Source organism: Phalacrocorax aristotelis, chromosome 9, assembly GCF_949628215.1.
Source record: "Phalacrocorax aristotelis chromosome 9, bGulAri2.1, whole genome shotgun sequence".
Taxonomy (NCBI): domain Eukaryota; kingdom Metazoa; phylum Chordata; class Aves; order Suliformes; family Phalacrocoracidae; genus Phalacrocorax; species Phalacrocorax aristotelis.
The window spans coordinates 1,679,343-1,695,981 of NC_134284.1; the positions used below are offsets into that span (position 1 = coordinate 1,679,343).

At 37.6% G+C, this 16,639-nt stretch overlaps 1 protein-coding gene across 11 annotated transcripts in view; it reads right to left on the minus strand.

Annotated features, from left to right (window-relative positions):
* The window catches only part of GPHN (gephyrin), a 308,628-nt gene that overhangs the window by 169,739 nt on the left and 122,250 nt on the right, over positions 1-16,639 (minus strand). For all 11 annotated transcript variants that reach the window (XM_075103174.1, XM_075103177.1, XM_075103175.1 and 8 more), the window contains exon 3: positions 13,487-13,544. In XM_075103174.1, coding sequence (XP_074959275.1) covers positions 13,487-13,544 — 58 coding nt within the window. The remainder of the gene's footprint in view (positions 1-13,486; positions 13,545-16,639) is intronic.

A 16,639-nucleotide genomic window follows, 5' to 3' on the forward strand; every position in this document is an offset into this window, starting at 1 on the left:
TGGGAAATTTGAGTTTCATGTATTTTTTAACGTTTAAGAAAAAAACGAATAACCACCATGATAAAAGTAAGGCACAGACAGCAGACTACTGCCTCATTTAAATATACTCAATTGAAGGTCATAACTAGCAAGTTAATATCTGGCCATCTCATTTACAGTACTGACAAAAGAACTACTTTACTCAGGAAATAATTGCAGGCTAACAGAACAGACAGACTTCACCCCTTTAGGTTCCTTTTATTATAACAACAACATTTTTGTATGGAGATATTAAACTTCTTACTGACTGACCTGTAGAAAAATTTTCGTCAGTAATTCCTGTTCTTTGGACAGATTTCAGTGTCTGACTGAGGCTGGATAAGAAAATGTTTAATTCTTTTGCAAACTCTGTACTTTGGATGCTACCTTCAGTTCCCTGCAGATAATCTAAGATGGAGGAGAAAGGTAACTCAGGTTTTCATGGGGAGTTTTGTATAAGAGAAGCAGCAATGATCTCAAGAACAATTTTAAATTAACCTTTCCTAGAAGGGACAGCAGAAGGGTTGTTTATACCACAGTTTCAACTTTAAATTGATTTGTTATTTTTATTTTTTATTGGTATATGTAAGCTATTATCCACCCCGTGTGTAAAATAAACTTGCTATTTGGATACTATTTGTCAGTGAGCTTGATGCATTGCATCTTATTCCTGATTTCAAAACATACAAATTGAAGTGTCTTAAGTGAAATAGATTGTGTGGTCAGAGAAAAACTTGTGCCCAATTTGTTAATTTTGAAGAATTAGGTTGTGCCTGTTGATGATAGAACAGATTCTTAATTAAGACCACAAAAAGGGATAAAAGTTGAAGATAGTTGATCACATGTTCATTCCATGTTTGGAACGTACTCAAAATACATAATTACAAGGATAGTTAGAATATTCGCTTTGGCTTTCTTTCCCTATTATTTAGGCATCCTCAGAAGGCAATATAAGTGCTCAAACATGACCAGTATTGTTTTCATTGGTAGAGAGCTAGAAGAATTAATTTGAAAAATCTTTTCAATGAAAGATAACCTGAAATTTGCTATTTATTCCACCACATAGGAAAACCCTTATTTTTGCCTTCTACTTTTCAGTTTGCCTATTATGAGATCACCATGGTTTTAGATGAACTGCAACATAATTAGCTCAGTTTTTGCTGTTGTCAGGAGTATGTCTCTGCTAAAATACTGTTTGTCCAAATATAGAATTGTTTTTCAAAGAGTTTGAGGTACTAAAATTGTGCAAAAAATATTGAAATACAAAACATCCTGAACACAAAAACATATGCACAAATATTATATTAAAAATCTATGTTACTTCATACCAAATATTTAAATATAAAAATACATTGTAAAAGTGCTTGGGTACCCAAATACATGAGGTGTATCTCAGTTGTTTTACTTAAAGCAAAACGGCAAATGCAGCAAACTGTGCCATTATAGTTGAAGCTTCATACCTCTAGATCAACTGTTGGCTGAACAGTCAGAATGTGCGTCCTAAGTGCTTTTCATAGGCAGCTCTGCATAAAAGATTTAATCACAGAAAACCTCACAACTTCCCTTTATCTGTGCACCTCTAGTGCTTATTTCATTTGCTGAGTGTCTCAGAAGTCAACTCAGCGAGCATATCGGGCATGCGAAAGCTTTAATTACGCTTAAGAGCATAATACTTCACAAATACCCTTTTTTTTTTGTTTTTGCAACACAACCATCCCTTCAGTTTTCTAACCTACAGAAACATTCACAGTTCTGAACAATACTTAGAGACATTTGAAGCTTTTGTATGTAAACAGTTCTTTACAGTTCCCTGATTTTAAGCATAGGCATCTTTCCTTCAAAACAGCCTGAGGATAATTGTCTGTTGTCTTTTACAGCCTGAAGGTACTCTGTGAAACCGAAGCATTAGCTTCAGTGTCCCAAATGACACTCAGCTTTATTTTTACACACTGCCTTTTTTATATAGCATTATTCCCTAGAAATTTTTATTAAAATACAGAACTCATTTCTTGCTCCAAATACATAAAGATGGTGGTTTTCTGTTTTATCAAAGGACAACATTTAAAAAACATCTTGTTGTTAAGCTCTTATCTTCATAAGGAATAGCTTAATTTTCAAGAATGATAAATGTTAGGTAATTCTCACTTATTTTACTACATTCAACCACCAAGTCCACTTCACTGGTAAGAATGCAGAACCACCCTTTAAAGCGACAGAACTGAGCAGTATAAATTCCATAGGGGATCAGTCTATTTGTTAACAGAGGGGTTTATGTCATGATGCTGCTGAAGCAACACAGTGAAACTGTTACAATATTTGTGATTTTAAAATACAAGGCTATTTTGATAGAGCACAACAACAGTAACAAAGCAGATGATAAATCACGAGAGAAAATAGAAATGTTAGTCTATGCAGAAATGGCAAAAGCAAATACATGTGTTACTTTTGCCATCGTAACATTCCACCTAATCTCGTCAGAATTATGAGGCAGCTGAAATCGAATGTTTCTGACAGATCAGTCCTAGAAATCCTTATGTATTTTTTAATAGGAGAAAGTTTAAAAAGTAAAAGTCTCCAACCGCTGCACCTTTACTGTGGTTCAGTGGTATTCTCTCCTTTAGCTATTTCTCTGAGATTCTCTCCCTATACACTTCTCTTAAGTCACATCATTTTTGAAATCCTACTATAACTGAAAGGCACAGAAACAATGTTACAGTAAGTAAAATCAAAATGCTAGCTATTTTAACACGGGGGTATCCAGAAAAAGAACATATCAAAAACATTGGGAAAATGGAAAAAAGAAACATTAAACTTTAATCTTAGAGTTTAACTTGAATAATTTTTCTTGCCTAGACAGGCACATGCCAGGAAACACTTCCATAGGGAGTTCAAAGATGTTCCAGAATAACAAATGCTGGGACTTTGGCCACAGCAAATTTCACTTTTTTACAACTATTGCTTTCTGAGATAATTTGCTCATATTGATCCCACTTCCCTAGGAATCTGATGCCTGCACCCAAGATGGACCCCATCAGGCAACACCTGCACCCTGCACTTGTATCCATCTTCTCCCCACCCTGTGGCATAATTTCTTAGCTCCCTTATATAAAAGCCATGAAGAGAAATAGTTCCATAAATTATGGCTCACACAAACTAAACAACCAGATAAAATACAGTGGTTATCAATGCTAATTAATACAATTGGTCTTTTTATCTCAAAAAAAACCTGAGGAAGCTCTTGGGAAAGCTTTTTTCTCCTGTGTGCTTGTGTTACAGGAGCAGACTTCAGGGGAGTAATTCCTTCAGCTTGTTAACACATCTGCTGGGCTTCCTTACTTAAAACTGTCGCTATTTAATCCATTTTAATGTGGAATAGACTTCTTCCTGCATTTTTTTTCTGGATCCTTTTAACAACCTATGGTCAAGAGCATTTTCATTAAGATAACTAATGTGTTCAAGTAACATTTCTTTGGTTTTTGCAATTTTATAAACACCTCACATGCAATTTTGAATGCCGGCTGATTTTCAGTAAACTATGAGAAGCACAGAAGTAAAATAACGACTTCAAACCAAACTTACGAGGGAGAATTCAAAATGCCTCTTAAGAATTCTATTATCTATGGAGTGATTAGTACTAAACAATCTTGATACCAGCTAATAAGGGCTGGTTTTCATTACTTACTGTTGTGATGCTCCCTACACCAGTAAATCATTTCAATAGTCTAGCAGTCTCCAAAGTGCGGTGTGTGCAGGGTAATGACTAACGGGATCTCCTTCTATGACAAGGTGACCCACTTAGTGGATGAGGGAAAGGCTGTGAATGTTGTTTATGTGGACTTTAGTAAAGCCTTTCACACCATTTCCCACAGCATCCTCCTGGAGAAACTGGCAGCTCACGGCTTGGACAGGTATATGCTTTGGTGGGTAAAAAACTGGCTGGACGGACGAGCCCAGAGCGTTGTGGTGAATGGGGTTAAATCCAGTGGGCGGCCAGTCACAGAGCTCAGTGTTGGGGCCAGCTCTGTTCAATATCTTTATCAATGACCTGGATGAAGGGATCAAGTGCACCCTCAGTAAGTTTGCAGATAACATTAAGTTGGGTGGGAGTGCTGATCTCCTTGAGGGTAGGAAGGTCCCACAAAGGGATCTGGACAGGCTGGATCATGAGCGGACGCCAATTGTATGAACAACAAGATGAAGTGCCGGCTCCTGCACTTGGGTCACAACCACCTCATGCAACGCTACAGGCTTGGGGAGGAGTGGCTGGAGAGCTGCCCAGTAGAAAAGGAGCTGGGGGTGTTCGTCAACAGCTTCCTGAATATGAGCCAGCAGTGTGCCCAGGCGGCCAAGAAGGCCAATGGCATCCTGGCTTGTATCAGGAACAGTGTGGCCAGCAGGAGCAGGGAGGTGATAGAGCCCCTGTAACACTTGGCACTGGTGAGGCCCCACCTTGAACACTACAAGAAAGACATTGAGGTGCTGGAGCGTGTCCAGAGAAGGGCAGTGAAGCTGGTGAAGGGTCTAGAGCACACGTCTTATGAGAATCAGCTGAGGGAACTGGGGTTGTTTAGTCTGGAAAAGAGGAGGCTGGAGGGGAGACCTTATTACTCTCTACAACTACCTGAAAGGAGGCTGCAGCAAGGGGAGCGTCTGTCTTTTTTTCCCAAGTAAGAAGTGACAGGACGAGAGGAAATGGCCTCAAGTTGCAGCAGGGGAGGTTTAGCTGGGATATTAGGAACAATTTCTTCAGTGAAAGCGTTATCAAGCACTACAACAGGCTGCCCAGGGAAGTGGTTAGGTCACCACCCCTGGAGGTATTTAAGAGACTTGTAGATGTGGCACTTAGAGACATGGTTTACTGGTGGACTTGGCAGTGCTATGTTTACAGTTGGACTTGATGATCTTAAAGGTCTTTTCCAACCTAAATGATTCTATGATTTTATGATCTACTGGAGTGCATGGAGAAAATATTATAATATACCTGTATTGGTGGGTGCATGCTAATAATTTTTTACTGATGCACGGTCAAGAAGTTTGGAGACCACTGGTCTAGACCATCTTTTTGGATTTTTAATAGTCTGCCAGCATGACTGCACTCTATAAGTACTTAGCTCAGACAATAGTGTTTCATTGGTAATGATGATACTATGTTATTAATTTCACACTATTTGTAACCTTGATATATTGTGGTATGAGAATATATGTGCTGGAGGCTGGGAACATGTCTACCATAGCCTGTTAGTTCAAAATGGCAGTGCACTTTTGACAGCTCTCTGCTTACCAGACTTTGGTTCATATCACAAAGTAGTCTTGAAGTATATGAACTGGAATCCTTTCAGAGAAAACATATTTGGAAGATGGATTTCAGCAGCACATGCAATCCACTCCAGCTGTTAACAGGCACACAGTTCACAGAATCATACTAGAAGTAGTTTGAAATAAAACATATCAAAGAATATACAATGTGGATGCTGGATCTCCAGCACCAAATGCTTTACTCTATAGTTAAGATGCATTTTATTGGTTTTATTGATTTATTTTATTAGGGGTGCGGAGGCTAGGGCTAAGTAAGGTGTTTTTAACTTCATACACTTTGCTCTGATTCTGTTTAGCGAGACTACATCCATTTGTGGAAGCCTTTAGGACATCAGTTAAGCCAACATTCCAGCTCTGTGCACTGTCAGAGATGAGGTAAGCCACTTACCCAACGTACTCAAAAGCTTTCCATTTTACATCTGTGCTTAGATACAGCTCATCAGCATGAAATCTCATCTAGATGAATCTTGTGCATCTGATAAAAAAAAGCATCTGAGCAAACAAGACGCCTCTAGCCACATGGGTCAACACATCTATTAATACTATTTTACACCATTCCCTTATGATACTTCACTGAAGGAAGTGTTTGGTTGGTTTTCTGTTAAAAATATTTTGTGCTTCCTATTCTGTTTAAGACATTGGACCTTACATACAATAAGGTAACTAATAGGATTAGGGCACCACAACATTTTAATTATCAGAGAAGTTTAATTAGGTGTAATCACACATTGGAGTACTGAGCATCACTCTATTAATACAGTTTCCAAGTTTGCATATCACAGGGAGGCATGTGTAGTCTTTGGTATCTTCCAACGGTGTTTTTCCAATCAAGCCATTAAAATACAACATTAGAAATCATATAGATTGAAAACATGCTATGAAAGCAAAATAAACTACACTATTGTAGCACAATTATCTGCAAGTCCACCAGTTACAAATCATTTCCAGAAAAATACAATCTATTGAACCAGTTTCTGAAGGAGAGATGACTGCTGTGTTATAACCAGATAAGGTTTCAGCTTCAGCAGTTTTAAGTGAATTCTTTCTGTTCTTAGGAACTCCTTTCTTTTCTTCTTTTTTCTCCCCCTCCCCTTACAATCAGTAGATTATGACCCAATAGCAGGCATACAGTCAAAGCTTCAGCGCCTGCTTTCAGGCAGTCTTACATTTGCATAAATTAACCATAAGAATTAATTTTAAAAGTGCAGTAGAAATAAGGAAGAATGTTGCTGAAATGCAACCAAATGCGTCACTTTTTTGCTCAGTCTCTTTATCTGTTCCTCATATGGAGGTGCTTCTATAAATTAGATAATTTTTATAATCTGACTCTAAACACTTTTCAGCCCTAATGTGCCATTTTTGTCATTAGGATATCAGCCCTTCACGCACCATTTTATATGGTGGGGCACCAGAGGCTTATACATAACATTAAAGGTTTTGCATTCTGGTCTTGGTTCCTTTCCTAACAGTTCTGCACAGCCTTCCCTGCCGCCCCTCCCTTCGGTTGCTCCTGAACAGTGACCTGATAGCAACCACCTTAGTGCACTTCTGAGCCCTCATTCTTGAATCGCAATAGTCAAATTAGAGCCCCCTATTTTACATGCAAATTTAGGATTTTTTCACACCTCTCATACACGTCAGTTAACATTTACCTCCACTGAATTTCATCATATGGTTTGTCACCCAATCAGTCAGTATACCAACGCCCTTACTTGCAGTTACACTTCATTTCTCTACAAATAATGATTTTCATAATTCAATAAGACACTACCTGTAAATAGCTGTCGAATTTGAAGGTTTAAAAAAAACCAAACCAGCAACAACAACAAAACCCAATCTCCTTTTCTCCTATATATACAGTACCAGTATTCATCTATTTTGACAATCATAAAAAGAAAGAACTATCAGAAATCTGTTTACCACAAGAAAAGATCATACTGTACACCTCCTTCAAACTCAGTCAAGCCCCTAACAAATTCTGACGTTATCAGTTACACTAGGACAACATTACTTTTCCTTCACAGATCTCGAAAAAGAGTCACCAGAATACATTCTTATAGGGTAAATATAACCAAACAAAACCTAATGTAACAGGTCACATGGAAAATGATTAGGGCTTTTATATAAACTCGATTTACTTATATACTTGCCAAAAGCTATTTGCTGCTTAATGAAGCTGAGCTATGTTTTCTCCTCTCATTCAGGCTAAGTGACATCCCACTTAAGAACTGACTTTTCCAATGAGAATGGAAGCCACTGAAAACATCGCCCAGTATACCGGGTCAGATGAAAAGCACAAGAACTGTGCTAGAACAAGTCAGAAGATGCCCCAAGAGTTAACTAGGTTTAGGCAATGACTGGTACAGAGATCTGTATTTAGCAAAAATGGAAAATGAAAGAAAGCCAGGAGGAAGTCAGAGAAAATTGGTTACTCTGGCCACAGAGAGAATCAGCGATCTTTTTCATGATAGAAAACAACAAGAGATTTCAAATCTCTTGTTTCTTTCTAAACGTACTTAGTGAAAAAAGATTTGACAGACTAACAGGACTGTGGTAAAGAAAAACCTGATGCACATTAATCTCCCCTCTTAAGAATAACAGCACCAAGAATGCTTAAATGCTGGGTACCCAGAAAGACTTGAAAGGTGAACAATATACTGGTTTGTCTTGTAAATTAACTTTCAGCTACTTTCCTTTCTTTCTTCTTCATCTTTAGGATGAAATCCTACAGATACTTCTCTCTTTGCAGGAGAACTATAGAACTATTTTGTTTGCTTTGGAAGGTAAATAATAATAATACTAAAATGATTTTGTGTCATTGGCATGGTATTTCAGCTTAAATGGATGCACTATCTTCCTGCCCTTCCCCTCCCCTTGCTGCAATATTCCATGATCTGCAAAGCACAGGCTAAACTTCTTTTGGATGTTCATAAGACCAAATTTCACAATACAATATAAAATGCATTAGTTTAAGTCCTTCTCACATTAGAACAGGAATCAATAACAATGCTTCAGCATCTTCTACAGTCAAGACAGCTTGTAAGAGGAAGGTAGCTTGGTGAGGTGGTCTCCTCTGTCATTTCTGGAGCCATGCAGTTTCCGAGGCCAGAGAGCCTATGAAACATAAGATGGAAGACAGCAGGAAAACAAGAAGTCATAATTCCTATTTTCACATGGAAAGTTAGTGAGTGTACTTTTTCATCCAGAGCATCTAGGCATTTGATATCCTTGCCAGGAAAGCAGAGGAGTGCTTGCGATATGCTCAGCAGTCCTAATTGTGATCAGAGTTTGATCACTAACAGATGTAAAGAAATGTCGGCCACCCCCAGATACTTGCTAGTGTCTCTTCCCAATCAAAAAAAGTCAATTGGCCTCTTCAGTGCCAGATGCCAAAAAGAGTGGATGCCTAGCTTCCCCCGCCCTGGTCGCTCCATTTACATCATGCACATCTCTCAAAATAGTACAGAAGCAGCAAGGCAGAGAGGAAAAGTAGAGTATGTCTGTAATACTGGTAATGGCAGCAACTGCCTGGGCCTAAAAGAAATCCCATCAAATACCAGGGAACATCCACAAGGGCAGGGCTAAATCCTGTTCGTCAATAATCAGGGAACAGCAATGCACACACTTTGGTCATCGCTGATTTTACATTCTTTTTGTACAGGTTTTTTTTTGGTTGAGAGGTCTGTGATTGCAGTGAGTATCCACCATCCACAGAAGATGAGGGAAACGGCTGAAAAGCCCCTTCAGTGAGTACTCCCTAAGGAGTTTCTATGGAAAAATTTGAGATAGCAATAGCTAGCTATAGCATGGAGAATAGTCTTGTCCTTCAAGCAAAGGGAGAGCAGAAACAATCCAAGAGTCAAAACTGATACACAGAACTACTGGCTTCATAGGTGGGGAAAGAAATCCCAAAATAGGAAAGGTATTGTTATGAAATGCTCATATTTTGCTGGTGTGAGTGTGCCTGGACAGCGGTTCAGACTTGCACAGCCAGGCATGGCACCAAAAACCTAGATTCTAAGACAGAACCCAGTGTAATACAGACTGAGCTTTCCAGAAAAAGAGGAAAAATCAGGTTTAGAAGAAACAAAACTAACTTAAAACAACAAAGGACTAATAAGAAGAAAAACTGACATAACCAACAGGTAATGAAATTACAGTCATCCAGAAGCAATATAATATATTATGATACAATATAATATAATCAGCTGTTGACAAGAACCAGAAGAATAGAGCACAAATGCATGGCATGGGGGGAGAAGGAGCTAAGAGCACATTATCAACACTGCAAGGGGGGTAAATCTTTAGCCTAAGTGACTCTATATATGGGCTTATAGCATGAATACATATGCATGGACAAATAATTAAAGGAAAGTAATTTTTGGTTTCACATAATGTTTTTCATTATTTTGTCACACCATCTCACACACAAACCTTGTATTCTCTCCAGCATGGAAACAACAAAAGTCTGTAAAATCATTTAAGGATTAATACAACAAGAAAAAACTCAAAGTTCCTTCTGTCATCTATACAATGTAATTTGTATTTTTTGTGATTCATATGTAGTGTGAAAAAGAATACTAATCAGTGATTGACTCTGCCAGTGCAGTATTTAGAAATTAACTTGGGAAGATATCTGTGTGTATGTCAGGTAAACATTAATTACAGGGAAATATGATGAGAGGTAAAGTTGTTCTAACGTAACACATCCCACTTCTCAATTGTCCTAGCTTGATTCATGGCCATAAGAAAGTCTCCTTTATGGAAACCTGAGAACCAAGTAGGAGATCCAAATCTGGAAGTTTATCAGGGATTTCATACATCAAATTGAGATCTCAGAATAGTGTCTATTTCTTGTTACTGGTCAGGACACTTGCAAATCCTTTTAGAAACCTTCTTTTCCTGGCTGCAGGAGGACAATGAAACTGCCTACTGGAGGGTCAGACTCTGAGTGCGTGTTTAAGAGAGTTAAAAGACACGCCCTCACTTTTAGCCAACACACAGTCCAGCATGACTAGTAACCTAATCAATGTGGTCTTTAATACTCTATGCATACGTACTTTCATTTAAAGAGTAATTATAGAAGAATTACGGGTGTTCTTGGAGAAGCATAAAGTATGTCTCTGTGTGAAAGGATGGATAGTGGAACTAAAAAAAATTCCCATCTACCTCCAGAACTGCTTTACATCTAAATTTACAAATTTACAACAAGTACTAAGAAAAATTTCTAACTACATTTCTTAAAATTAACTACCAGAGGAGGTAACCATTTAACCTTGTTCTCTACACTGGAATATCTGCCTCGTACCATGAGTATCACAAGAATAAAATACAATGGCAATGTCTTTCTTGTGCATATTAGTTTTATGAATTGAACACCTGCTGCCAAATTAATTTCTGGTCTTTAGATGATGAGATGCATGCATATGCCTACATGAAAAGCATATGGGGAAGAACTTAAAAAAAACACCTCAAAACAATTAAATTCCTTTCTGCTGTTGACTTGCAAATCCTAGCAAGCCAAGTATTTTTTAAGAAATCTGTTAATGACTGGCCTTCCCATTCACTGACTCTTCCTCTGGAATAACAATCCTTCACAACATCACATATTCCCTCTGTAATGACGGAATGCTGCAGTCAAAAACAGCATCTCTCATGGTATTATAAACCATAAGACGCTACTGTTGATGTATAGAACTATAAACAGGCACATCACACACACTTTCCCTCATTGGTAACAGTCACAAATTGCTCTTTACTCTTGAGACAAACTCCACATCGTAAACAACTCCTATTTCGTCATGGATGTCATTAACTAGAAATAAAGAAATGTTAAGTTTGCTGCTGTTCTTTACCCCTCAAATGTAATTGCTTTAATTTTCAACCAGATTATGTTCTTCAAAACCAGTGTTGCCTGATTTGCTCACCAGTCCCCATGTACATGAAATTACTTGGCTTGGAAGACCTCTTCTTTAGGCACAACATACTACTACAGTGGACAAAGAGCAAGGCTGAAATCTGCCGATGAGTTTTTGCAAGTTTGAAAAGCCCCTTGCTTACAGGATAAACAATTCTGATGAGAATAGAAGTCTAGAGTAAGTTGGAACAGTGACACTTTCTCTGAAATGTGCTGTAATTCCTATATTTACTGTTTTCATCAGTTCCTGCAGTACTTTAAAACCAGCAGGTACTGAAAATGAAGTGCCATTGCTTTAACTGGTGTGGAGAAATGACCGGCATTCATTCAAAGCTTTCCTTCTCTGAAAGCTTCTCTTAGCGAAGCACTGGTCCTGAAGATCCTGTGGCAGAAGACATTTCTACATTTTAGAAAAGTTTTCAGGGGGGAAACCTGTGATGGTACCTTCATATGGTTGCCTGTTGAGCGCTCTCACTTCAGGAACCTAAGCACCTATGACAAAAATCTATGGAAGGTAAGTTACATCCCACCCCATTTCAGACTGAGATGCTGAGGAACTGTAGTGGTGACTGGTTCCACACGATTCTTCCTAACCTTGGTAAGGTGCATGACGATAGTTAGGGTACAGACTATCACTTCTGCCATAAATACTCCGAATTCATATACCTATAAGCATGCCAGACACTACTTAATTTTGCTAAGCAGAATGCACCGCTTCGATTATACCCACCACTGACCATATACACACATGTGTACAGGCAATATTCTGGATACATCAACCGTATATCATCTCACAGTAGATATATACACATAGTAAAATCACACTCACATGCAAGGATAAATATATTCTAAATGCTTCAGAACGGAAACATTGTAAGCACATGTTAAAATTTGCCAAGTATTGCAATATGGATAAATAAATTCTCATATATATGTATTATACAGGTTATTTTTAAAATTATTAGTACCTTTAGAAACACACATTTAATTAATCTTCTAAAGATATTTTTCAACCAGCAGGTATATTAAGGCTTACAGAGTTTTCCTCTTCCATAAACTCAGAGATACAGTCTCTGCTTATAATGGTGTTCTACCTAAGATGTAATTATGTGAATTAACAAAATCAATACATGTTTTCCTCATAAATCATTTTGAGCTGTAAAAGAGGTTAATCTACCACCTTTTCTAGAACATATAGAAATGCTGTCAGAGACTTATTTATTTGTCATAGTAATTACTGCTCTCTGCCTGATAAAGAACATGCCTTTGCCATTTAAGCAAGCAGTTTACTTTGTAAGGACTATCAGAAAACATGAATATTCCAACTCCTGTGAATATAATTCAGCAACCTGTTAGGGTAAATCATATATTAAAGCCAGAGCTATTCTTGCACATTTCATCAAACGAAACCCCTTATATTTAATGTTTAAATAGGGGAGGGATAGTTGTGAGGCAAAATAACTCTGAACTATCATGCATAGAAGATTCTGTCCTCTCTAGAAGTCACATTCCAAAAATCTCAGTTGCTTTCTCTTTTATTTCCTCCTCTCTCCTTTTTATACTCAAATCTGCTTGGAGAACCTTTCAGAAGTTAAGACTCCCCCTATATTTACTGCAGGAATACTCAGTCTCCCTGTTTGCCAGCTGCTATTTAAAATACATATATGCAAAATAATACTTTTCCATATTTTATATAGATTTGTCCATTATACTCACTGCTAGTGTGTCTTAGCAACTTCCAGTAGTGCCTTATTTCATACAAATAACACCTATTGTATTACAGCTTGAGAAGTTCAATCATTTCAGGTGTAAGAGGTGGGCTGACTTCAGTTACAACCTAAAAAAAACCATTACCTGAACAAGACAAGACAGCTACCAGAAACAAGTAAAGGAGGTGACTTGTTCCAAACACTTTAAATAGCTCTGACTTAGAACAATACAATCCTCCCTCCATGCTTACATGCTGGCACAACCAAGATCAATGAGTAACCCATCCTTCACTGTTTCCTAGGATCTCAAACATTTAAAACCAGATGAGTAAGAAAGAGCTGAAAAATGAGGCCTCCTTAGCAAGTAGGGGGGAAAACTCATTCCTGTGACTACTGATCTTGCCTTATACAGTAAGTTCCTCCCCATGATACACTTCACAGCAAGAAATAGCATAGCTTTTTAATGTAACATTTCTGTAATTCTCCAAGCAAAGAAATTCAGTGTTGAAAGGCAGTAATACTGTACCTTGATTTCTTCTATTTCGTCTGGCACTATCTTGTATGCAGATATAGTCCCACCCAACCTGAAATAAGGAGAAGAAAAATGTTCTCTGAAATCAGAAGGATGTTCTCAAAATCAGTAACACAAAGCACAGCATTTTAATGGTGTCACGACTTGTTCCAAAACACAAATCTCTCTCCTACTAATTTAGAAGTAAAACCCACCAAGCCCCAAAACAACAGCAAAAAAAAATCCTTTCCTTTCTTTATCCTGTGTTTAACATAAACATTAGAAACAAGGTGTCCTTCACTTGCCTGAAAGATAAGAATTAGGGCAACCAAGCAGAATTACCATCACCAGGATGTTATTCTTTGTATTAACAGCTATCAGTCATCATATTCTACAACTCCTTTTTGTTTTGTAAGCCGTATGGGTAAGTTTAAATATTTGAAGCCTGATGTGCCTTGTGCTCACTATTTCACTAAGCTGCTACACAGTCTTAAACACATCCAAATGCAATTCTAGAAACCGACATTTTATAATTAGACCTGCATGTACAGACCTCAGAAACCACACAGACTCTACAGCTTCCATGTTTGAAAAGTCTCTGGAGTTCCTGACTGGTAATAAAAAGTGGGTGATGTGCAACAGTTGACACTGACATAGGGGGTTTTGTTCCACATTGAATTTCCTGAACTTCTCTACATCCTGCAAAAGTTTATGGTAAAGAATAGTTCACATACTGAAGATGCATGAATAGCATGTACTATAAACGGTGGTAAATATTACATTTTCCCTAGAGACATGCAGACATAGCTTCTTTTATTTCATGAAGCGGTATCATTGATAGTGACAATTCAGACCTAAAAATATAACTACACTAATGACCTCCCTGCTGGCTCTGTACAGCAACACTGGTAATCTTCTGAGTCCTACAGAAATGGAAATCACATAACAAAGTATTTATTGTAAAGCAACAGACAGCTATCAAATGTGTATTTGTATTATCTCCCTATTACTGGAATTTTTCCTTCCAATTGTCAGCATTTCTACATGGATGTATTTTCTTATATTGAATCTTGAAATTATTACACATATTGTTTACTCAACCTAAAAAGGGGAGAAGAGAATTACACAGAAAATACATTAAGTCCTGACCCCGTAAGTCCTGCCTTTCTGTATCTCTACAAGTAAGGTACCATCAGAAATGAACGATTTGAAGGCTTTAGACAGAAGATGAAGTCCGCAAAGGAAAAATAAAGTCTGAAGTCCATTGCTGCTCCACGTAATATCAACTATGATTTCCAAGGTAGAGACAGGGTCCAGACATTACAGCATTCAAATTCATCATGAACAATTAAAGCATAGGAATTGCGCTCTCATATTTCCTCTGGAACTTCCATTGCTACTAATCATGAATGGAGTTGAAAGTTGGAGAGTGCTGAATTGGTTTTTTTGCTAGTGCGAATGCGCTTTTGTTCTTCACTATATCTGACCTTTGTTCAAATGGTGTTTCCAGGGATAGCTAAAAGAAATTGTTTTTAACATCACGACAAAGGATTCCTTCATCATACTGTGATAAGGAATGACTCAGATCAGTGCACGTTACCGTTGCACGTGACCAGTTCTATTGCTACTAGAATGAGGTCCGTAAGAAACATTTTTTATTTAGTTCCTTCAGATCCGTTCCTGCCCATGCTCTGGAGTAGCCAAAAAATAACTTAATTGACTTTCAATCCTCTAGCAGAAGGGGAGGACAGAGCCTCTGCTGCCAGCAGTCCACCAGCAGGGAATTCCATCTGGCAGATTTCTTTATTGGCCACCCTCAGCAAAACTGTTCAGCACTTTATTGTAACACATCAGAAAAAAATTTTTAAAATCAAAATAATTGACTCAGTAAACTCATCTGGCTTGCTTAAACCATTAATTAGTATCATTTTCTGCAAATACTTCTGCAAAGTTTTGAGTCAAGAGTTTAACATACTCTGAATCTGGCAAATTGCATTCCAAATGGTAGCTTATTTTCAAGTAAAATGTCAGTAACCACAATTCCACATTTTTCAAAGAGAACGATATGTTAAAAGTTATGTTACTGTTTAAATAAACAATGGCTCATCTACAGCTCCAGTTCACCATATCTATCTTAATACATTTTCAGCCCTACGCTGACATCTTTAGCTTGAAAATCCAGTCTATATACATAAATAATAACAAATTTGAACCTGAAAGAGAACCAGAGACACATAAATATAAAATTTATAAATGCCTCAGCGCTGAAATGAAGTTTTTAAGGAAGTCTATACTTCCTTCATTTCAGAACATTAGATTTCACTCCCAGAAGAGAGATCCACTGCAGCAGGCTGCTAGTTAAACGTGGTACTATACAGGACATAATAAAGACATTTGACTTTGTATATAAAGTTTTCTTACAAGTTTCACAGAAGTTTAAAGGCATCACATGCACTGGGAGGATCCAGTTAACAAAACCCGAACTCTTTTACTGGTCTTAAGTATTATATATGTGAGGAATAGAATTTTTTCTTTTTGCTATATAGTAATGTATCTATGATGAAAAAAGGTTTTAAGCTGACTGGCAGCCTGTGAGCAGTGAACAATAACATATAGATAAAATTTAAAAACAGTCTGCTTTTCTTCTGGCAAAGTGTCTTGATTAGCTTGAATTTCACACACAAAATATTACACCGTACAATTCACTTGCCAAACAAACTTAAAGAGGCAGAACTGTTTGTGAAACTTGCTGCATATTCTTCACTCAAAAGTCATAAATCCCAGTTCATTCCAACCACATGGTAAATGCTCTGAAAAGAAATTTGAAAGCACTTAGTTTGGTATTACCAAATCGCTATTACAAATCTCCCACAGTCAGTAGGAAGTCCAGAGTGTAAGGGACAACACAATGTCACACGCACAGAAGTTACTGAGAAAAACAAAAACATTATGATGAATGGTAAGAAAGAACAGCAAAATCAAGGCAAACTGAAAATCCACGCATTAATCCGCATGTCCAACTTAAGGGAAACTTTATACTTCCAAGTATTTCTCTGAACTACATTTAAGTGTCGCTAGCAGTTGTGACCTGTCTGGAAGTTTGCTTGTTATTCTGCAAATCCTTGATTTGATCACTGACACCTGAAAGAACAGACGCCAGACAACTAC